This window comes from Argiope bruennichi, chromosome 1 (assembly GCF_947563725.1).
Source record: "Argiope bruennichi chromosome 1, qqArgBrue1.1, whole genome shotgun sequence".
Taxonomy (NCBI): domain Eukaryota; kingdom Metazoa; phylum Arthropoda; class Arachnida; order Araneae; family Araneidae; genus Argiope; species Argiope bruennichi.
In genome coordinates, this window is record NC_079151.1 from 79,913,337 (window position 1) to 79,939,875 (window position 26,539).

The window sequence follows — 26,539 nt, forward strand, 5'->3', positions numbered from 1 at the left end:
CGACCCACGAAAAAATATGCATGACCGGACAGCCTCGACGGCAACACTGGCGGGAACTATAGTTGAATCCTAAGGGTTATCACCTGCCATAGTACAACCTATCCCTTGGGAAGTACGTCCCGTCATCGATGGGGGGTAGCTAATCCCCGTCTTTTTCTGTACACATCAGGGAAGCGAGAACCAACTACCTTATAGGAAGCTCCTCATCCTCATTTTTTTAGGTACCCCCTAGTGGGAGGAGTGTTTCGTGTATAGAAAAGTAAAAATTAGCTATCGTCCCGTAAAAAAGAAAACTATATACAGTTTTCTACTACTGTGTACAGTAGTTTATTAAGACCCAGAAAAATATCAATAGCAATAATCAAATAAACTGTCAATCGTTACTCATTTGAAATCATGTTAAGTTTATATTCATAATTTCATAGTTTCTTAAATACCTTTGAAGCCTTGGATATAAAATTGAAAATTTCTCAGCTCCAAGGGAAAAGTTCCAAAGGCGTTTGAGTTTCGGATATCTTAAGTCATTAGGTTAGTTTTTTTATGTTAGCTTCCAAATTTTTTTCTTCATTGCATTCTTCATTTGATGTTCAACACAAAATGATTGATTAGTTCCTCTAAAAACTGATATTTAGCTGCGAAGTAAAACTGATATAATTTTAGGAGGTCTGTATCTTCTACTCATTAACCGTCGCCAACCTCCAGGAGGTAAATTTGGAAGGAAACGAAATCTCCTCTCCTTCAATTTTGTAGAGAAACTCCGTTCTCATCAGTCAGGATGTAGTTTGTCATAATACAATTATTGAAAAAAATGCATTTTTTTTCTGAGTGTAATCGTCTTATCTGCAATGCTTTAATTTAGCAAATAATAAAATTTGTTAGCTTTGAAAAAAGCATCTCGCCCCCTTGATTCGGTATGCGTTTAGAAAACAAACCCAACGTTAAGACGAAACTAACAAAGAATGATTAAAAATGAGAAACAAATAAAAGATTAATAAGAGACGTAAAGAACACTTTTTTTTTTAAAAAAAAAAGTATTTAGATTTATTAAGGACATATCGTCTTTGATGACCAATTGGTTTTGCCGGGATTAATACTCGCTAAAATTTTCAATTAAATATTTTATATAACTTAGTCCCTTTATAGATTCTTCAGGGCAATATTTAACTTCAAATTTTTATAGTCATATAGCTCATACTAATATAGAAGCTTTACACCGTCCTATTCATGGTGATATGTCTCTCTCTAATTTTTTGTCATCTTCTACAAAATTTGAACGTTATATTGAAAAGTTATTAAGTTTCATTTAATACAAAAACTTTGCTTTTTCTGAAACTAAAAATGTCATTTTTTTAAATATGAGTTCATGAAATAGAATTGCTTCTTTTTGACGATTACAACACTTTCTCTATACTTCGTTTACAAGAAAGTAAAAATACTTTTTTACTATTTGCGTATATCTTGCTGTTGTATTGCATCTTTAGTTGATATGTGAGTTCTTATGTAATTCCCCGGTTAAATAAGAACTTCTAAGTTATTTTTATTTAATCCCACAAGATTCCACGTAAGCTTCTGATTATAAAAAATAGATACTTTTGTATGCTGCATGAACTCAACGTCATATCTAATACATATAAATATATAAATGTGTAGTTTAAGCCACCGTACTTAAAAATAATTATCTGAATATCTTTAACAGCACCAAAATAATACACAATATAAATCAAGGACTAGTCGCAGACATTAAATTTGATATGGAAGATTTAACTTAGATGCAAATGAAACGGTATTATTACATCAACTTTCATTCATCGAAAATCGGATTATCACTTTATTTTTTGCAAAGTATAGAATTTCCCTTGAGCCATACACAAACATTTTCACAAACATGTTACTCTAATTTCATTAGAGACTTAAATAACTACCCTTTTCATAGCAAAACGAGAGTTTATTTGGTATTTAGAAAGTAATATGATGCAAAATAAAATCTTTGAATATGAAAGGAATAAGAAAACTCTTTTCGTATTGAATTTCTTTTCTGTACTTCTAGAAATGTTCTTTGATAGAAATTTGTGATGCTATATATTTCAAACGTCGGTACTTCTAAAGCCTTGAATTATATGAAAATGTTTGAAGAAATAAAAGCACGGAGTTAAAAATAGTCGTCTGAATTGTACATACATGTGATTGAAGTCGCTATTGAAATTTTTTTAGAAATGAAATAAATGTTATTTTTTAATATGAATTTCATTTTTTATATTGATTTTATTTTTTAAAGAAATTATTAATTTAAATAAAATCTTAGTAGAAAATCATTTAAGAATCATTATAACTAGCTAATTTTTAATATTTTTTTTATAAAATACTTAGCCATATAAATTCAAACTTAAATGGAATTCAATTAAAAGGAGGAAATTTAATAAAACAAATGTTTTCAAGGAAAACAAATACTACTTATTGTATTTTATACTTTTTAATTTTTATTTCAAGCTAATATTTTTTTTAATTCTAAATTGAAAGAAAATATTTTGGTACAAAGCTTTAACTTTTTGCTTATCTTGAGTTTTCTGTCATAAATCAATGAATCATGCTTTTAACCGATTGATATATTTATGTTGTTCCCGTCTCGTAGAAGTCTGATGACCACTAAATAATAAAATCATATGCAACCCCCCTTTCAGTTTGGGATAGCGAATGACTCCAAGCCCCCCACCCCTCCAAAGTAAAATATTTGAAAATTAGGATGCTAAAGTGAATTTTGAATTAATTTTAAAATACATTTGCCTTTTCCATACTTTTTCTATGTGCTTTTTTATATTTATATATACTTTTTTATATTTATATATTATATTACCTTCGAGACTCTTGTGAAATATCTGTCACCCACGAATCACCGGTTGATAACCACTTATCTATTTATTAGAAAAAAGTGTCGAAAATGTACAGAAACCTGATGCTAGCTATATACAAGAGGTACATAGTAAAACATAACTCAAGTAGCTTTTTAAAAAAATTCTAAGAATTTTCATTAAACATTAAACATTATGACGGTCCTCATTGCATCGGTATGATCTGTGACCAACAGAAAAGAACACTGAAGTTATGAACACGTGCTCTGTAATAGAGAATTAATAAGAAAAAAATATTTCATGAATTTTAATTTCTACTTCTTAATCTTCTGACTTTCCTTATTATTTATTTTATTTATCCATTAAGTTTTAAAAAGTTTCATTATTTTTTTTTCGCTAATATCAAATTTTTTTTCATTCAGCAAAAATGTGTGAAGTTATACTATGGGCTGTAATAAAAATTTCAAAATTTACTTTGATTTGGGTTTGATTCAAGCAGTTAAAATTTCTGCTTTAAATATTAACATGCACCTGCAAAGATAAGTTTACTCTCCCTAAGGATTCTATCCCCCCGTGGGAGGCACCTCAAAATGAAGATGAGATGCATCCGGCATGGTGGTTGGCTCTCGCCACCCTGGAAGGAACACGAAAAGGTGGGAGTTGGCTCCTCCCATCGTTAACGGGACGTAACTCCTTAGGGATGGGTTATACCGTGGCCGATGATGGCCCTTAGGACTCAACAACAGTTCCAACCAGTATTTCTGTTGCGGCAGTCCGATCTGTGTGCCTTCGGACGGGTCGGAGAGTCATAGATATGACTCCCTAAGTATTCTCAACCTGAGTTGAAGAAAGAATATGACGACATAATTAAAAAGAAATGAGCACGATAAGAGACGAAAACAGAAAAGTAGATTTTTAAAAATCCTTAAGAGGAAACGTAAAAAAGGGTGAAGAAAAGGATTTTAAAGTTATACAGATTCTGAAAAAGGAAGAATGATTTTACCTTAATTTGCTGAGAAGTGCGCATTAACTCGGATACTATGTTAAATATATCCTCTCATATTCTAAAAAATACTCTTTTTAAGTGACACTAGAGTTATTTTGGGTCAGACCACATAATTTTGAGCAACAATCAAATAACGAGAATTACACCTGATCTATCAAGCCATCTCCAAGCTTCCACGCCACAATTGCGAGAGGACGTTTGATCTCAAAATATATAGCTTACATCAAACCTATTTACACAGCGGTTTTCCAACCGAATCAAGCGAGGAATGCGCTGAACCTCAAGAAATTACCAGATTACTTCAGTTCTGAAGAATGATTTCGATGTTTTAATTTTGAAATGTGGGAACAAAATGCTTGTGATATGATGAACCTATCATTTGCTTGTCTTAATTATAATTATGATGCAGACTGATTTTTATACTGATTGATTAAGTGATTTTATATTTATTTTTATGAAAGCTACTTTATATTATTTATTACTTTTAATGTCAAATAATAAAAATCAACAAATTTAAATACTTTCCTTAATAAAAGGATATTTGGGAAGAATTAATTTAAAATGTGTCAACTGTACAACCTTGTTATGTCCGGAACAGATTATAATAACATACATATTTTAAAAAGTATTTCTGGTTTTAAAATGTTATTTTTTTAATGAAATCGTTATTGAATAATTTGACCATAAATAAAAACAACTATAGTCAAAAAGTCGCAAATAAATATAAAAATGTAAACATTTTTCCGGCTTCTGGCTCCTTACAACAAATGAATGATGATGTAAAATCTGTCCATTATATATGAAAATAAATGTCTTTCTTTATTATAACTATCGATGGAACAACATCATGTCTTACATTTAATGGACTAATTGTCCACAAATAAAGTCTGAGCATTTCCAGAAACAGCCAATTTGACCAACAGTAATAGTAGTAAATTTTGTGTGCCATAAGTTGCAACTGTTCATGAGCCCCTTCATCATAAACCATTACAAAATACGCGGCACTTAAGAATCTCAATTGCATTTTATTGTCCTCCAGATCTTTCTTCAATTCTAATAGCTACAACATGCGGCTTTAAATTGCTTGCGTCGAAACAAAACAACTAATGACTGTACATTGCATTCAGTGAAGTTAAAACAATTCACTTTGGATCCTAATCATTTACAGTAATAGCCCTCAACCAGAATAACTTTCACATTATGCAAATTAGAGCATTAATATATTATTTTACTTCAAGAGAATCTTGCATTACTGCTTGCCTTGAATGCAAACACCAGATACCGCTTTGCTAAAGGACAAAGTTCTAGAACATTATTGTTGGATTCAATTGCCTTTTAAACATCACTTCCTATTATGATGGACTATTGCATTTTATATTTTTTTAAGGTTTCTATGTATCTCTCTCTCTTTTATACTATTTTCCTTTCAAAATGTAATTTTCTATTTCTGATTATTCACAATTTCGCTATTCATTGTCAACTTTCTATCAAATGGTTACAAATTAAACTATGCTTTTAAACTAAGTATTGTATATCGTATTTTATCATTAATTTATACTCATATTTGGAAAAAAAATGTAAAGAAACCACATAGTTTAAAATCTAAGGAATATTTTTTATATATAATTTCACTTATAAGAGTACATTTTGTTACTATCAGAATATAGGACGTTCATTAATCTCTTGGTTGTTAAACTATTAATACAGAATGCATATCTATTTGAATTTTCACTTTTATTATTTGGTTTTACTGATAAATATAAATTTAATGAAATTTGAAATTTATATGAAAAAGAATTAGCTTTCTCTAAGCTTGCTTAAGAAAATAGTTTTTAACTAAATAATAACAATGAATTTATCTTTGAAGATGTTCTAAAATAACTACTTCATTTTATATATTGGATGAAAGAATGGCATGATTCTAAAAGAAAACTAAAGGATATAAGCAGAAAAAACTTTCAATTTCAGTAACAAAAAAAAAATACTTTAATGAATTAATATAAAATAAACGGATGTTATAATTTTCTAAAGAATAAATTTTTTTGAAGATTTAAAGCAGAATTTTAAAGTTTTTTTTTAATTGAAAATACATAAAATAACAAACTCGAATGGTATTAAAAGCGAATTTAAAATGGAGCCCAAAATCAGAATTTAGAATATAAACGAAATTATTTTTATCACTTTAAACAATATCGGTTTGAATATGTTCATAGAAAAGATTTCAAAAAATAAGACTTATGAGTTAATTTTTTTAAATCATTCATCATCATCATCAATCATATTTTAAAACATTTATTATATCAAACTGCTGGAACGTAAAAATTTATTTTGAAGTCCGTTCATTTAGAGTGTCTAAGAAAGAGAGTGACAGAGAGTGAGCCATAATGATCGCATCTTTAACAATGGAAAAGGTAAAATAATTAAAATAGTGATGAAATAAATTAACTAGTTACTCACACACACACAAATATACACATATATATTAGTATCTAAGACATCATTCATTAAAATTTTATTTCAAATCTACCTAGAACCATTTGTTTCTATATTCATATTTTTACGATTGACAACAGTTTACTTCAGCAATATTTGTAGTTAAAGTCAAATATTATTTTTTGCAGAACTATTAAATTTATCGAAATGGGACAGTAACTGTATTTAGTTAGAATCTTTTTAATATTCAAAAATAATGTAATTAGCATTAACACAATAATTATATTTACCCTAAACAAGGAGAGATATAAGTATTAAATCTTGCAAATATTGAATTTCTCTAAAAAATTTATAATGATGCAATTTTTAAAACTTTTCAAAATATTTAAAAATAGTAATTTTTTTATATGTGAATCTTAATTCCTACAGAAATTACAAGATAATTGATGGTTACATTTAAATTCGAGCATCAAATAATTTCCAAGTAGTTCATATTTTCTTTTTATACACTGAAAAACGACTAAATTATAACACTTGATTTCGTCCGAATCGAGCCGGTTGATAACATTTGTAAAGGTTACATCTCAAATATACTTCAAAGCATGCTCCAATCAAAAATACTTTCATTATTTTAACAATTAGAATTTTTTTTTAATTTTTTATATCTGAGGCGGAAATGAAATGACAAAATAACTCATCCTAGAATAATCCAAACATTATATATAGGGATATGAAACATTGACTTCTTTTGCCACACGTTTCAATGAATCGACTATTCCCCAAATATTATATTATTATTAGTTTAAATTTGTGTGCTCACATTATAAATCAAAAGAAAATGCTATTTCTAACAGTTCCATGAAAAATATTTCATATAATCAAATTTTTTCCTTTTACTGTGTGAAATCTCGGAACATAAAACCTGACGTTCTGTATGGTGTTTCAAGATACTTTCTTACAAAAGGATTTATTTACCATCAAAGAGGTCTCCTTTTTTCAGATTATAAAGAAGATAATAAAAACCGGTATCCAGATAAGCCTCTCTCAGAATCATTTTGTGCGCTAAATAACGATTCATAAGTCTAGAAAACATAACTGAAATCTTCTCAGTCAAAGAACAGAATTCATGAATGCACTCAGGAGATGATGCAAAATATTTTTTTAGAAAACTCTTAATGAGAAATATATGGTTGTTCACCAAGAGTAATGAATGCACTTTTGTGCTTCTTTGCTGAGCCTCTACACCTATACATGTCTTGAATTCTTTTTTTTTCAGACGTAGTAGTAAGACTTCGAGAAAATTTTATTGTTTTCATTATGAAAATCGTACATTTAATACCACATACTAATATCTTTTATAGGTGACTTGGTGCTTTTCAGTTCTTTTAGCGAATGCGCCAGCAATTTAAAATTTCATAAGCGTCATAGGTGCTACCAGTGGAGATGCTCCTTGTCTTTAAGAGATATCTGATTGAAATTGAGATTATCTTTAATCAATAACTACCTTTAATCAATAACTACCTAATCACAATATATGATATTGGCTTAAAGAATTTTTCAGAGATTTTTATGTTGCTTTATTAATTGTAACTATTTTCTACATTTTTTTCCACGAGAATTCATTAGAATTACCTAAAATTACCTGTTTTTTTCACAGCAACCATTTTACGCAGTTTAATGAAACATATTATTACTAAGACAGGACAACAGTCTACTCGGAAAATAAGAATTACTCCACCAAATCAGGAAGGCATGCGGTAAATAGACTGCTGACTGGAGTGCCACAAATAGAATTAAGGGGACTGTGAAACACGCAAAATAGACCCATTACGAGAGTTTCAAGTGCAGAAACCTCAAAAGCCTATACTTTCTGTGCTCGAAGATGGGTCGTAAACCTGACTTAACACTGGCATTGTTCTGCCATAGAAACCAAGATTCTTCTTATTTATACTGTAACTTCTGAGCATGAATTCTCGAAATGGCCTCAGGTAGACATCTGCACGAAACCTGCTAACGAAAACTATTTCGTGGTGATTTGTTGTATATAAAAAGGATTCACTTATTCAAAAATATAGATGATATTTAAAAAAAAATTAGCCATCTATTGAAAATCAGAATTTTATAATGCATAAGAAAGTGAAAAAAAAATATTTGAAACTTTATATCGAGAAATTATATGTGTATTATAATTTAATTATTATATCGCACTCTTGATTGATTCAGATAAATGTTCGTTTACTTTGAAGTACAACATTTATTCCCTTTCAAAAACTATAAAAAGACTTCGATGAAATTTTTGCTTAAATGTTAAGAGTTATTTTTTTTTTTTAATTCTGCCATATGATTTCATTGTTTTTCAGTTGCATAATATGTGCATACACTAAGAGCGTTTTCATCTATTGTGGCTTCGAAATCTAAAACTGAACATTCTATATGATAATTTCTCAATCGGAAATATTTTTTTCTGACTTTTGTATAAAATGTTCTATTTTATAGTACATTTAATAATTAACTAATATAAGACTTGATAATATTCTAGTATCAGCAATTTTTGAAAATTTCATAGGAATTAAAGAAATTTGTGTAATTTAATTCTTCACTGTATACTTATAAAATCTGATACATAATTAATTTTTCTTTTTAATACTTAATAGAATTTTCTTAGAATCTTTAAAATAGAAATTCAGAATAGATTTTAAAATAGAAATAATATTTAGTAAATAATTTTTACAATAATATTTTTTAGAAGACATTTTTTTTTACATTCTATTTTGATTGTTATCTATATTTCTCTGTTCTTAAATGTGAATTACTTATGCCAAAAATGTTTTTATTTTAAAAATTAATTTAATTTTTTAAAGTGCGCTTTTCAAATTTTATTTCGAATTGATTAAGAAAATTTATTCATATTAAAAGAAGTCTTATTTCGTTAGAATGAAACAAATTACTGTTATTAAAAAAAACTAGCTAACTGCATTTAAATTATTTGTTTTAAAACAATTCTATCTTATTTATCAGTCCATAATTGTGCTCTGCTTATAATTTAAATAAATACCTAAATTTAATAAATACTTAAATTAAATAAATACATCAATAATACATATAAATTAAATAAATACATAAATTTAATTTAGTTTTATAATTTTTTAATTTCCATTTATATAAGTTTTATGAGACTATAAATAACGGCATAGTTTAAGAAATGAATCAAGGAAATTGTTAAACTATTAGTTAAGTGGATTCTGAATGATCTCTTTAGTAAATAAATTTTAATATGATTTTAAGTTGAAAAGTATACGCTACACATTTCCACCCAAACTTTTGTCAGAAGAAAAACGTGGAATATCACATACTTGTTAGAAAAACTTGGTACATTATTTCCCTTTGTCCAAAAAATATATTTTAATGATAACTATAAAATATTCTCTAACGTCACACTACAATCCTAGCTCCATGTTTATTTCGGTCGTAAATTATACCTTAGAGATCGCAGTTACAGTTATGGGAAATTTTATGGCCTCATTACGCAACAAGTTACGATTTTTGTGCTGTATACATTGTTCTTTCCCCCTTCATTTCTTTTTTGAATACACTAAGGAATAAAGGTATTATAACCACAAACAATTTCCTTTCTAACCTTTAAATAGGATAGGAACACAATTAATGTTGAAAAAACGTTTTTAGGTAAACGTTCAAACGTTTTTAGGTAAACGTTTTCTGTAATTATATAAAATATTCTTTTTTTTTTTAATTTTTAATTGAATCTTTGATATTTCAAGAATATTTTTAGTTATTTTTACAGAATTATTTGGAATATATGATTTATGTTTTTAACAGAAATTCATTCAAATTTCACATTTCTAGTTTTAATTAAAGAGTACAATGCGTAAATTTACAATTCTCAAAACTTTTGTTTAAATACTTGATTTTTAAATAAATAATTTAAAATATGTGTGATACAATTTTATTTTAAAAAATTAAAATTATTAAATATTAAAAATTGGGGAAATAAGCATTTTTTTTCAAACTGTAGTTGATAAAATCTTTGATTGTTACTTTTTTAAATATCATACTTTTTCTTACATTTATCATGAATTTATTTTAAATTGATAATAAATTTAAAATAACAAAAGACGTTTCAAATTTTCGTGATCCAATTGAGATTATTGATTGTTTGTAATAAATATTTTAGTGAAATAATATCTTAAATATTATAATACATCGTAAATTGTGTTTCCTTGCTTATGAAAACAAAATGGAGTGTTTATTACAACTTCTTAACTGTTACATTTAATGCATTTTAGCGATTATTTTTTTACAGAACTAATTCTATAATTTGGAATAATTAATATTAATAGAATCAAGTAGAGCATCTGGAGAAAACAAATGTAACTCAAGTAAAAAAATATTTAATATTATTTATAATTTTCAAAAGTGTCGTATATTTAAATAAAACTAATATAATTTATTAATGAAAGCATATGCATGCAGACTCGTAAAAATTCAAAATGATTTTGGACTTTTTCTGCATTATTAAACTATAAAATGTGTAAAAAATAACAGAAAATCAGTTAATTTGAAAATAAGAAAAAATACCATTAAGTACCGATTTTACGAATTTATCATTTTTACTATGTTTATAAACATTAATTTTTCGTTGATTTTTGCTGAACTATTACTTATTTTGTTTTTGTTAGAAGGTTTTTCAGTTTTAGAATATATATATTAAACTAAAAAAAGTCATCAGAATTGTGCTGTTATAAATTTTAAAAATCAATGCTTATCGCCTTTAGAACTTATGGATTACAAGTAAAAGGATTACTTCAACTAGTTCCCATTAAATATCCGAGATTTTGAGAAGTATTTGATCCGAGATTTTGATTTGAGAAGTGTGTGTTGGCGCTCTACAGGCCAGGTCATTTGACATACAGCTACCAAATTTGGTACATGTATACCTTAGAGGTCGGGAATGTGCACCTGGGGTCCCTTTTTTTGAAATTTTAATTAGAATTTTAATTATTAATTAAAACCTAACTTTCCCGCCAAAAAAAATCTTCCATTTTCCCCACCGCCAAATGAGTAAGGCTTCAGTTTTTTTTTCTCCCAACAGTAATGAGGCTAGGGTTAACATTTTTCGGCGGATTATTTCAAACGATTCTGTTTATTTTCTTAATATTTTATACATTTAAAATTAAACATTGTTAATTAATCCATTTTCAGATTCATTCTGAAGTACTTTTGAATTAAAATAACACAGAATAAAGGAAATTAAAAATGTATAATCTGCATAGCGTTACCCCAACTGGCGTAGAAAAATTCACGCATTCACCGTAACTGGCGAAGAAAATTCACGCATGCGCATTGTGATTGTTGCCATGACAACCATTATCAACGGATGATTTAAATTATTTTTAGGTTAGCTGCATGCTTTTGTAATTAAATTGTATTTATGTTAGTTATATTTTTTTTTGTACATGCTTATAGTTTTAAGTACATCGTTTTTTAAGTAGTTTTTTTAAACCTGTTTTCGACCGATTATTTTAAACGATTCATTTTATTTTCTTAGTGTTCGATGCATTTAAAATTAAATATTGTTAATGAATCGATCTGTTCATGATGAATCTGAGAAAATTTTGTTGACAAATTCTTGAGATATTACATAAATTAAGAAAGATATTCTTTAGTCCCCATAAATTTTAAACACTCAGTGACTCTATTATCAGTAATCATATTATTAAAAAAAATTGCTTTGTTTCAGTAAAAAATATTATTACATTAATTGCAGATTAATTATTTACACTTTAATTTAAAGCATAAATTCTACGAGGGGTAACAGAAAATTAGAGAGATACATATCACGTTACGACTGAAGGTCTTTATAATATTATGAGTGAATTATATGACTATCAAAATTTGAAGTTTTAAAATATTTTGCTGAAGAATCTATTAAAGTTGGAATTGCGTAAAATATTTAATAATACGACCGGAGTTTAACCCCCTGCTTTGCCCAATTTTTAAAAATCGCCAACAACGGATTTGCGAAATGTTCAAAAGCAAAGGAGCAGATGTTCAATTATAGTGCATAATAAAGATTGCCAGCTTTGGCGCGTTATCGCAACTTGGCGAAGAAGGGGGTTAAACTCCGGTTCAACGTATTTAATAATTAAAATTTAAACGAACATTAAGATTGGCGAACCGGCTGGTCGCCAAAGGCGGCTAGTATATATAATATGGCAAAATAATGATGAAGATTTATTTTTTAAATTAATAATATCTTGTTTAAAATTGCATTAAGGGTATATTTTAAAAATGAAGAAGGAAAGTGTTTAAATATAGATTTTTATAATTTTTAGCAAACATTTTAAACTCCCCTATAGGCAATGCAACTAAGAAAGATTTTTCTTCCTTAATGATTAATTTATTTATATTCTTTCCGCATGTTTTCACATATATCATAAGAAAAAAAAACTGTTTAAGTCAGGTATTAAAAGCCAAAAATATTCTTCTGATATTCTTCAAACTCATTTCTGATTACAAGTTTAGTTTTATATTTAAAAAAAAATTCTAAAATATACAGATTGTTCTGATAATCTAAAAAAATTATTATAGCTGAAGCGGAGAAGAATATACTTAAACATGCAGTTCTGTTAAAAATAATGCATTTCATAAGCAAGAGAAAATATGGCCATTTATTTATTACTTTAAAAGCTAATATCAATCCATCAAATTGTGAGCAAAATAGAATCAAGATTAGCAATAAACTTAAAGAAATTGGAATTTGAAGCTCTTTTTTTCCAAATTGATAATTTTTTAAATACTACTAATATTTTGACGAATTATTATTTTGAAAATGAATATTTATTTCTCTGTATTAAAAAAGTATGCATCTGAGTACCGATTTAATTTGATTAAATTTGTCTACCGATGCCCAATTTCATTAGTATTAACGAACAATCTGAATAAATTTAAACCAGGAAACATAGCGCAAAGTAAAGTGTTCTCTCTAACACAAATAATAAATACATGGTATTGATATATAAAACATTAAGAAATTCAAACTGTGCATTTTGCATTAATTATATAAATTCTTCAACTTTATACAAATTAAAAATTTAAAGAATTTTTAAGAAACAAACTTCTTACTCAATTTAATGAGGGTGATACGTTGTTTTACTAATACATATTTTTAAATTTGTTCTTTCAGTTATATTTACCAATTTAACAGGCTGAAACTGACTTTAACCCTATTATTTTGGCTCGATGAAATCAATTAATTGGTTTTGTTGAAAACTGCAAATTCTAATGATTAAAGAATGTAAGTTAAGGTAATTGAAATCTAAGCTGAATTTTGGCGTGGAAAAAGATTTACTTTCTAAATATAAATGAGCTTGCTATCATTTCAGTTATATTTCTTATTCCTTAATCATCATTTTTCTTCAGCTTATTTATGACAACTTTCATCCAGAAAGTAGAGAAAATGTAAAAACGGGAACAGTAATCAAGTTACACATTCATTCGCTGCAATTTACACAAAATGGAGTAGATTACGGCTTGAGAACGCTTTATTTTAAAAACTTTGAAACGAACTTACTGATGAACGTCAGCCAAATTGTTTTGTGGTTAATGACAAATGAACTCTTTTTCTTTTTTTCAGACATTTTAGGATGAGTAAAAAGAGAGAAAAAGCTTTCTCCATTGCCCGTAAGACTAATTAGAAAATGAATTTGCTTTTACCTCATCACATTATTTTTATTTTATTTGGCTTTTTATTTATTTTATTTGGTTTATTATTCATTTTATTTTGGTTATTATTTATTTTATTTTGTTTTATTTCATATTTTTTTTTATTTTGCTTTATTTATGTGTTATTTATTTTATACTGCCTGTTTTGCCTATTGCTTACACCAATTAAACGTTTCCTTTAAATTGCAATTAGCATTAAACATATCATACTTGTGAAATTTTGGTAAAAGTTGTTAAAGTAAAACAATATAAATGTTTATTTTTCTCATCACAATTAAGTGTACTGTAACATAAAATGTCAGATTTCAAGTTCATTTTTTTTAAAAAAAATTCATGTTTAATCAATTTCTTTCACGACAGCATCATATTTTGCTTTTGGAAACTAGTAGTCCTTTTATTCACTTTTATTATTCTGATTTGTTTTATGTTTATAAAAAATTCAGTCATTGTTTTTTCACACTTTCATTACTGTAGAGAATTCGAAATGTTGAGAAAGCTCTTGGTGATGGTGTACTTTTTTAATATTCTTAGATTAATATCAGTTTCACTAAACAATCATTAATTAATCACTAAATTTAACTTAATTTGAATTCTGTGAATAGGGTGTCACTTGGTATAGAATTTAAGGAAAAGCTGCTTTCAGAATTAATATTAATAAATATAAATTAGTAATTAAAGACTAAAAATGCAAACATTAGTTTATTTGGCCTCAAGTTCCTGTCTTTCCCGGCCGTGGTGACTTGGTGGTAAAGTATGGGCTTCGGAACTGGAAGTTTTCTGGTTCGAGACCCGATTCCACCAAAGAACCGTCGTGCAAATGGGTCTGCTGCACGTTAAATCCGTCGGGGCCAGACGTCCACCCTCTGGTGTGGTCTGAAAGTTTGGAGGGGGATGTCAGCTCAGGTGTCGAACTCGTTATCTGACCTCAGTTCAAAATTACGAGTTTCGTCCTAAAATAGACTATGTTTTGTTTTAAAATCGGGACGTTAATATAACTAAATTAAATTTTAATGTTTACCAAATTCTGCAATATTTGTTATTCATCGCAGCAGATTATGATGAGGGCCTTTTCTCAATTGACTTTTTTTGCTCTTTTAACCACTATTTCTGTGGTATGACCAATTGCCCTGCAATATGTAACAGAATTGCATCGTATAATTTTTAAGAAATCACATTTCGAATATTCTAATAAAAAGTTTTTTTGTAAAACAAGCTATCATAAATTTAATGCACTTTAAATAATCTGAGATTGCAAATAAATGAAATCAGTTTCATAAAACAAATATGGTTTCTCGTCATCTGAGTTTCATGAATTTCTGCACAGTTGCTAAGCTTAGAATACTTGTCAAAAACAAAAAGGAAAAAAAGGGATAAGTAGACAAATTCAAAATTAATTTTTAACTTAAGACAAGCTTATGTTAAAATCTAATAAACGAGAAAATATATTACACAAATATCCGAATAGATGTTTTATGCCTTAATTACCATTACTTTATTATTGTCAAAACTGCGAGAGAAAGTAATATGCTTTCAAACTTCCAAGTAAACAGGTGACGCAGATAGGCATATTTTATTAACGGCAGCAAAAGATTTTGCTCCAAAATTCAAATACAACCGACACAGCCAATGAGTTTATTAATTAATTATGTAAAACTTAAGAACGGAAGGAGAAGGCTTTTTAATTAAATTTTCCTGATTTCAATTAAAGTTTTGTGTAACGCGACGCTTTTCATTAATAGTTTTCTGAATATTTATCTGTTCGGAGGGTAAAACTTCTTCGATTCAGTCATTGCTGAAAAAACTCATAAAGTACACAAAGCCCTGTGTTTAGTTTCGGAAGCATTAAAATGAAATGTTTTAAGAAATTAGTTTTTACTTGATATTTGCATTAATAATAAATGCTATTGCTATGAAAATGCTTATTTTCCGATTCATTTATGAAGCAAATAATATGCAATGATTCACGGATTTGTTCTCTTTCAAAATATATTTTAAAACTTTCTGTTACAATTTATCTATTGATTGCGCGTAACTTTTATTCAAAAGTATTTTCCTTCCTCTATATCTTTTATTAATTCTTAGATATTACTTTTGCTAATTACATCGGAAATGCATGTTTCGAAATGCTATTTTAAATATAATTCGTTAAGTAAATTAAAAAAAAAATTCATTTTCAAGTCAAAACTCATTTGGAACTATAACAACACCTAATTACAAACTCTAAAAAAGCTTAAATAGAGAAGGAATTGATTAATTTTGAGTTTAATTAAAATATTTAATCCTTTTATAATAGAACAATGTTTTCCCAGAATACTCTCAGAATTTCTCAAATGAAAAATATAAATGTGGCAAAATTTATACAAATTTCAAATAGGATTAATTTATTGAAATTTTTATAAAGTAGAAAACGAATGCATATTGATGCTTATCTTTGTAATGGTTTTATTTTATCTTTCATAATAACCAGAATATTAAGAACCAAACATCAAATATTTTCAATTGTATCGTACAGCATCATTTAATTTTGATTATGTAATATTTCTAGTTTACAATGTTGAAAAATATTTAAAATTAAAATGTTTATTCTCAGAATGTGTGAATCGGGCATCATTGAAACTGAGCAGAAAAGAACAAGCATTTTTGAAATTCATAATACTTTACAAAATGCAATTAAATTCGTTTTTGACTTATACAATATCTCATCAAAACGTCAGTATCCTTGAAAAGTCTTTAAAAAAAGAGAGCTCATTAAATTAAAAAAAAAACTGTTTGACTTGGAAGAAAATTATTTTATACAAAATATTGAAAAGGAATGAAAATGCATAACATCTCAGAAAATCTTAATCATTTTTTTTTATAAATAGAATAAATATGAGCATTTCTTAGGAATTTTTTAAGAACATTTGGAAATTGACATTTAATTTTTAATTTATCTTTAATTATATATTGATATAAGACTTGAAGATAGAAGTATTACTTCATTTCCTGTTATTTTAAAAAGTACCTAAAATTTAAATTGCTCTTTCATATTATTAATCCCCCTCCGTTTCATTATCTGTAATTTATTATTCATGATCCATTATATAATGAGTTATCTGTAATTTATTATTCAGGCTCCATTAAATAATAAATTATCTGTAATTTATTATATAATAGAAAATTTTCAGAATTTTTTTTTCACAGTACAAAGACTACGGTTATGTTCAAACTGAAATTGATTTCATGTATATTTATTACATTGTAAATTTAGTTGCATATATGGGTAAAAACCAAAGTTCCTCTAAAATAATTTAAGTAATTAGATAAAAATATAATGTATAATTAGATAATTATATATTAGACTTTGCATTTTCTCTGAAATTTTATTGATTCCTCAGAATATGAAAAATAGAAATGCAGTATGGTTCTAGGAAGAAATCTGATGATTGTTACCGAGTAAATTTCATGACAAACAAAATCCAGGCTGATACCAAGCATACCAACTTTCAGGCTGATATTTTTAATACTATTATTACTGTGTTTGAAAGATTGAAATTTTGAAAAATCACATTATAAGATATGCAATTTTAAAGTTTGCATTTTTATTTTTCAAAGAGGTGGAAAGAAGATATGTCCTTCAGAACCTCCAAGATTTTTAGGTTATTCTTCCTTTTTTATTGGAACTTAATGCATTTCTTTTAATTTTCAATTTAAGATTTCTTTTTCATCGCCATTTTCTTCATTATAATTAGTATTTATTGCGTTGAACTATGCAGTTGGTACCAGATTTTTTCAATATTCTTCTCTCATTTTACTTGGATTTTGGATTTGTTTGGATTTTCCTGGTGTAAGAGCCATGATTTTGACTACACTGCACTAAACCAGGGTTAAAATCATATCAGTGTACAGTATACAAGTGTATTTAAGAGCAAATAAGTTTAAATAAGTGCAAAAAAACAGCCAAATATATAAAAATTTGAGCATGTGGTGTCTTATTAAGTAAAAAAGGTAATGGAACGTTCGAGTTCTCGAAAAATAGGGAACACTGAGCATTGAAATTTGGGCATTCTGATATTACATGTTAGACAGACATTTGACAGTCACATTGAACGCATAGAGGTGGTTTTTCGCCTAGCAACAAGTGAAGATGGGTGAATCTAGTATTCCCAATGGATTTTACTTTGAAATTTATGTTAACTTGCCTTCTAAAAATATAATTAATGGATCTATTAAATAATATTTTTCATAAGTACGATTCAAATGCATTATTTCATTTAAATATCAATTATGAGAAATTATAGCAATTGTGAAAATTTAAGCTGCTATAGTGATTCAGGATTATCTCAATTTGCAACAATACCATCAAAAAAACAGCGATTCGTACCGAAAATATTCCAAATTAATATCTAGTATTTGGTAAAAGAAATGAATCAAAAAAGACGATAATTTTTAATTATCTAAGGAAAAATAAAGAAAAAAATGTTTTTAGTATTGTTTACAATTTCATTTTCAGTTGTTCAGTTCATTTTCAGTTGTTCAGAAATTAAATAGCAAACGAATTTAATTTCATTTAATATCATTGTATACATGATATAAGAAAGTGTTTTGAGAAAATAAAAGAAACGGTTTTTAGATAAAGCATTATAAAAAAATTTCAATCAAAAATTGGATTTTAACATTGTCAGTTACTTTAAGGTAATATACAATTTGTCTAAAAATGTTGTAGAATATACAAATGGACGATTTTTCAGAAATTGATTTAAACAGATGATGGAAATCTGCATTTAGCAGAAATTTCAAAAATATTTTCAAATTATATAGAAACAAGATTTAAGACTACAAATGAAAGCAAAAAATGGTCCACTGTTATAAAAAAATTTATTACTTTAATAGGTTTCAAATATTTCGATGATAAATAACGGAAAAAATATTAATAAAATCAGCAAATAAGTCAAATTTCTGTAATCTTTAAAATGGCTCATACATCTTCCCATCCCAAAATTGGAAAATTATTCAGGCATATTCTAAATAAATAGCTTCTGCATAAATAGCTAGATTCTTTCCATTTCAATGGAAACACCTGGCACAACTTAATATTAGTGCTTTCAGCTTGAAATTTGAGCTGTTCTGCTAGATAATGAAACACATTTATACATCTCAAACATCTATCTATGCTATAAAAAATGTATGTAAATATTGCATTTTATTCGCTTTGTGGTTAGTAAATATTGAGTCACCTGATTTATGACATTTACGGTTTGTTTTGCCAGCATTGTTTGAAATATTTGATGAAAATTATTATTATGTCATGGTAAGTTTTTATATTGCACTTTACGATGAAATGATGACAAAAAAGAAACAGTTAAACTTAATTAACACCAAATTAATAGCAAACGAATTTAAAATAATATTATTTGTTAATTCTGCTTTTTAGATTCACTCTTTTGTGGTAATACTGATGAATAACTTTCCGGTTTGCATTCCTCTTTAGAATAACGGTACTTTTTCATCTCTTGGTTTGTGTACGTGTCTGAATATCTAAGCAATATACCTGTTAACTCTGTATTGTTTTTTTTTAAATATCAATGGGGATTCCATAGATATCAGACCATGAAAAACAAAACGGAAATCTGGCAATTTGAAAAGAAAAGCCGATAGTGAAGGTGCTAAATTGGCTGTAAAATCTAAAAAAATGTATCCTATATTTAGATATTGGGGATAGAAGCAAACACATATGAGCCGTTTATTTTAAAAATGGGACAAGTCCATTTTTTGTTATTGTGAGATATTTAAAGGTTTGCGTTTCAATAAATTTAAAAATATTGGTAAGTATTATTAGATATATTTTTTGTATTTTGTGGTCTCAGATAATGTAGGCTTATAATAGTTGTTTACAGTAGGTTTATAATAGTTCTTTACAGTAGGTTTATAATAGTTGTTTTCAATAGTTGTTTACAATGCTGACAAAAAAAATAAGAGTTCCATTATAACTAAATGAACTTGCCTCACTTTCAAAATTAAAGAATTATTGCAATCATCCATTTAATTGGGAAATAATATTTCAGTTGCATCAACCTTTTTTTTAAGAATAAAAACAAAATACTATTCAAATTTTTATAAATATTTATTCATTTGATAAAAAGGGAAACAAAACGAAAAATATTCTAGTATAAAATATAACATAACAAACAATTCAGTTTAATTAAGAATCTCAATGAAATTATATATTTCAGTTTATACGTAGGTATAATCAATTTGAATTTTATTCAATATTTAACATTTTTAAAAATTCATGATGAACGGGAGGTATATATGGTAATAAATCCATCATATCCTTGTATTTTTCAGATGTAATAAATCTCCTTTTTTTCTTGCATAAAAGATAATTCTATATTTCTGAAATTACTTGGAATTATTTACCTTCCTCGTTGTGTTGACAAATCGATAACTTTAAATTCAAAATCTCGTTCTATCGAAGTTTTGTTGAACATTTTGTATGGTGCATCCCTTGTAAATCTGATCCAGCATATAGTTAATCAATTCACGGTTTCTCCATCGGTATTTTTCTTTCTTTTTAAAACCGCTCTTTCCAGAGGTTGGGTTGAAAATAAATTTCCATGTTTCATTTTATGTACTAAAAATGTATTATGTTTTCGACAATTTTGTATTACTTTATAGTAATCCTGGGGAATATGCAAGGAACTGGTTTCTGGATTGAATAGTTACTGGATAATTCCCTCCAAAATCCGATCGTTCGGTAGAAATGATTGTCTTGACAATAAAAATTTGTGATCAATGATATTTATTTCATTGTCACTGGACTGAATAATCCGTGATGGAAGTAAACATTATTATCGACACACAGAATTAAAGTATACTCTTTATTATTTATGAAATACTGTACAATCACCGATTTTAATATCAAAAATAGATCGATAGAAACACCCTAGATTTCAGACAGGATGTCAAACGGCCACATTTCCTTCAACATAGAGCAACCGGAGCTAAATTTGCCGTAATATATGCGGTCAAATATAATTTCAATCTAAGATGGACTTGCACCACTTTCAAAATAAACAGATTTTCAATACTGTTAAGAACTAAAACATCCATTTCCCAAATACTAAAATCTAAATATTTTTTTACTATAAATTTTTTACTTATAAAAAGATCATAACAACTTTTATCTATAACTGACATTATCTCCATTTTTTTTCCAAAAATGGACTTGCCCCACTTTCAAAATACACGGCTCATATTATGGTAACTTTGAGTTTTGAACGGAAGTAGGCTGATTGGAAAACGTATGTTCTCAACTTGGAATAATTAAGCTTCCTGCATTGAAAAAATGGCCAGTGGAGTTTTAAAAATTTGGTAACTAGAACTGACATATATCGCGCACAATATCAGACAACATTGGGGTTGGCGAAATCAAGTAGGGGGCTAAGCCTTCTAGTATATATGCCATTCTGTAATTAAACTCTACTATCGGACTGGCTGTGGAAAATTTTCTTTCATACATATTACTTTTAAATCATCATAGTTTTATTTTCCTTTACTTTCACAGCAATTTTGTGCCCTCTTTGATTATATTATATCGTGTAGTTTTACTTCGGTTTGCTAAGAGCATTTTTAGTGAAATTTTTTTGTATCTTTCAGTTTTATTTTCATTTTCTCGCAGATTTTTTTTTTCTCTTTACATTTAAACCTTGCTTTCGAAACGATCGATCAAGTATTTTTTCTCGGACAGAAAAAAACAACTGGTTGTGCAGAAATACAAATTAACCGATACTAAATTTAAGTAATATGGTCCAGAATAACCGAATTTAATTTTCATATAATCTTTCAAATTACTTTTTTTTATTTCAGTTAAAAATTACACAAAAATAAGGTATGGATTTTAATCTATATTTCTGGGTGATAGTAGACTTGGATTCATCAGTTTTCGTTTTCATTTCGTTTAGTTAATTAGATTAAAATCCAATTTTAAAGTCATACAAGTATTAATGTCTTAGTAAATTTAAATCGTGACCTGTTGAAAATGATATAATACGAATAGATATCAATGTATGAAACTTTTCAATTCATATTACAACTGTAGGAGGAATTCAACCCTTTTGTTTATATCGCACATACATTAATATTTCATGGAATCTGGTCCAATACCCAAAACGTGCTTGTGGTAAAATTAAGATTTTTATCACAGCAATTATTTAATTGAAATAAAAATGTTGTGTTATAAGAATAAAATTGGATGAGCTCAACTCCAGTATAATAAGATAAAAAATCGGCAAAGGAAATTTAATATGAAATATAGTTATATAATTATCGATTCGTTTTTTACTAATGTATATTTGGTTTAATTTATAGATTATCCTCCCACTCTTTTGGAAATTTTCACTGATCAGACCTTGGAGCCAGGTCCTTCAGTAACGCTGAAATGTGTGGCTCAAGGCAATCCGCTTCCACAAATTATCTGGACTCTGGATGCTGGTGCAATACCTGAAAATCCTCGTTACCGATTAGGAGATTATGTTCGAACTGGAAGAGATTCGACTGAAGTAGTTAGCTACGTAAACATTACATCTGTGCGGCCAGAAGATGGTGGCTTGTACGAATGCGAAGCTTCGAATGATGTTGGAAAGGCAACACACTCTGCCAGGCTGAATGTGTTTGGTCCACCCTTTGTAAGAAGCATGTCTAACATGTCTGTTGTGGCTGGTGAAACCCTTAGATTGCAGTGTCCTGTGGGTGGACATCCAATCGAAATTATTAAATGGGAGAAAGGTAAGATCAATTTTTTAAGTATTGATGAATTTGGAAACCTGAATGAAAATATTATAATTACAAAATAAATAGGCTTTTTTTTTCTGCTATATTTTTTTTCTTTATGATATTATTTGGTATTGAATTTTGTTAAAATTTCTTTGTATGAATATTTTATTTTACAATGAAAAAATTAATTTCCCTTGAATAATTTCAGAAATTAAATATAATACAGTATACACCTAAGTATCCGGTCTAATAAGGCGGTGGGGCAAGCCGGATAACAAAAAAAAACGGATTGGCCGGAGCTCTACAAACTCATTTCTTTGCTCACCAATATCAGAAGATAAAGTTTTTATACTAAAGCTTATTGTTATAACACTTTTTTTCCAGCTTATTATTGAGCATTAAGCCCTCCATTTATCCCAAGCCACGTAGAATGTGAACGCGGCCGCGGCTCGGTGAATAACAGAAACAGCTGCCACTAACGCGTCGAGTTAAAATAGAGGCCTATATACTGTTTGGTTATATATGCTTATATACTGAACTACATGTTTCAAGAATTTATTAGATAACAAGTAAGTTAAAGGATATAAACTGTTCACATTTCTGTATTCTGTAATGCCTAACTTATATGCAATATACAACTTTTTTTCGTTTATAAACCATTTTGAAATCTTCATCGTGATGCACTTAAAAATTATTATACCCCAAGAACAGTTTACAAATACTGTACGTACTATACAATTATAATCATGGACAGCGGCAACAAGTGGGCTTGTTATACACTTACAAAACAATGAACAATGAGCAGAACGCTGTTCTTTTCCTGTCACTTCTTGTATTTTGCATAAGTCACTTAGGAGGATTGTTGCTGACGCCACTTCCAATGTCTTGGCAATGTTGCCAGTGCAACACCTTGCCTAATTCATTTAATTACGATAAAATAAAACTAGGCCGGATAGTACGAAAACCGGGTAGTGGCGAGCCGGATACTCGGAAGTGTACTGTAATTGTCTTTTATATTTGGGGCAGACAATTTATTTTTATAAGAATTATAAGTTTTGCCATCATATATCAATTCATTGCAATTGTTTCTAATGCAGGTAAGCAAAAACAAAAAACGAATATATAAATATACATAAATTTAGTAATTATTCAAAAATATATTAATAAACAATTTAATTTTTATTATCATGAGCATTTTCTCGTATCTTTTTAATCTTTAATAAGCTCTAATAATTGCCATCCTCGCACAACTACAATTATCATTTGCAATTGCAGTTACATAAATTATGTAATCATACATTTTATGGCTACATTTTTAAGGTGTATAATGCAAAGGAGCAAGTTATTAAATTTGATAATATAAAATTGCAGGTAAAGTACCTTTATTCTTCTTTTGTTATCAATACCAATTATTTATTCAAGTAGTAATGCATCATAATATAATGCTAAATATCAGAAATTACTCAGTTAAAATGTTAATATTTGAATATTTGAGAAATTAGAAACAATGGATGTTAATTATTAGCAAATAAACAAAATCACCATTTCCCCTTTTTTCATGTTATTCAACCATTAATTCTGACAATAAGTGTATTTAACAAAAATAAAAGGCTTAAAATAAAATTTTCGCTTCAATACATTTCAATTAGATTTTCTACGGAGCCATAATTATTGATTCGGTCACCTATAAAGCGCGAACAGGGATCTGAATTTCAAAGATAAAATTTGACAGATATGGTAGAGTTAATTACGAAATTCTGGATGATAATGTTATCTAATATGCATAAGCAACATCTTCATAATATTAATGATGAAATAGCATAAGATGAAAATAGCAACCTCATAGCAACATTCACCTTAATTCTATACATGAGGACATATTGTAATGATGGAATTTCGACCCACTTTATATAGGTTGCTTGAAAATTTACTTCCCTCGAATATAAAAGCAAATAATTTTAAAATAATATTTTTGCCGAATTTAATGATTGCAATAAAATGCATTTAATGATATATTTTTTTAAATTCATGCATAATGCTGCTATTTTATTTGTCTATGTCTATTTTTTTATCCTTTACCATTTGCTTATTATCAATATCTCATATATTTTTTACTATTACAATAAATATAAAGTGTTTTAGAACCATAGAGAAAAATATCAAGCATCATAAAGTTAGAGAATTTATACATGAAAATGAAACCTCCCTGTTTGAAACTTCAAAAAAATTATTGAATTTCAGAGAGAAAGATTACTTTTTTTTCAATATTATAAGCTTAATAATTACAAGAACTAATAAAATACTAAGATACAATGTAAGAACAGAAGTTCATTATAAAATATGTCTTGTAAATTTAAAATAAAATTCAATAGCATGGACAAAAATTATAATATCAATAACACAGTAAAAAATTATATGTAGTTACTTTTTTTTTCGTATTAATGCTTTTTCAGTATATGAAACTTATATAAACAATTTTTTCATATCATATATTTTTCTCATATTTCATGAAGGCTTTCATGAAATATGAAATCTGTCCAAAAATGATTACTCGAGGGATTATATATTCTACAGGCATATGAATATTAAATTTTATTTAAAGCACCTGAATATGAGTGTTGTGAGTCAACCGAGAAATCTGTAATATGTCTCCCTTTTTCAATTGAATCTGTTTATCAAGAATTAGATCAAAGCTCACAAATTGGATGCTATTTTCCATACATTTTTTATACGTCCATTTCATTATTGATTTTTTTTTCATTTATCCATACTGTATTCTACCACTTTCTTTTGTGCTTGTATTAGGCAAGTTGTCATATTAAGTCGCAACACTCCTCCTTACAAACTTACTGCATGTCTCAAGTAGAAAATATCTGGACGATTAGTCTAGCTCATCTGGTTAAATGCATCATAATGAATGCGATCTCAAGTAGTACAAGTGGTATATTGTATTTTTACAGTGATCTTATGTTTTATAAATTCAATCTATAGTTTAAACCATAATATGCTAGCCATATACACTTTACCAGAATTTTCTTAAGGCTTGAAAAGCATTCAGTATATATTCCAAAAGCTATACATTTTGTTAGCATATGGAAAAGATTTCTCATCTGCATACATACTTCCAGATTTCTTTTTTAGCTAGTTTGAATACACATTTTTCCTTTTTGCTATGGACCATATAGGCAAAAAAATTTTTATATATCCTCCCTTTTCTGGCTAATCGATCGTTCAGAAAAGTTCTTTCAAGGACTTGGAAGTGTAGGTATTGGGGAATTTGATAGGACGTTCTTGACTGACGTCACGAGGTGACGAAGATAAAGATGAGCAGAGAGGAATGCCTGGGCCAGGAATTCCAGTTAAGATCCGCGGCACACAAAAGAGTAAATGAAAAGAGGAATGCTTTCAAAACCAGATGCCGAAGTGATGGGCCTATATCTTACCCACTTGGCCCGAGATGGGTAATGCATCTTTTTATTTCATCGTCGCTCCAAGATTTCACGCTGTAAAGTTTAGTAGATTTTATTTTTCTCACGAGGAAGAAAGGGAAGTGCAAATAGTGGGGAAGGAGAACAATGGAAGGAGAAGAATGGGAATTGAAGAACTCTTATTCAGTTCTAATGTTTCGCGATTCTGCTTAAAAGAATATGAAAAGAACTTTTCTGAATAGAAGAATCAAAGAAAATACAAATTTTGTTATCGATAAGAGATTTTTTTCTCCTCCCTTTTTTAAAATATTTACCTTTAAATGGTTTAT

At 27.9% G+C, this 26,539-nt stretch overlaps 1 protein-coding gene across 1 annotated transcript in view; it reads left to right on the top strand.

The window, feature by feature from the left end:
• Nucleotides 1-26,539, top strand: part of LOC129981393 (cell adhesion molecule Dscam2-like) — a 362,276-nt gene that overhangs the window by 255,215 nt on the left and 80,522 nt on the right. The window contains exon 7 of the mRNA XM_056092228.1: nt 22,378-22,794. Within this exon, the coding sequence (XP_055948203.1) occupies nt 22,378-22,794 (417 nt within the window). The remainder of the gene's footprint in view (nt 1-22,377; nt 22,795-26,539) is intronic.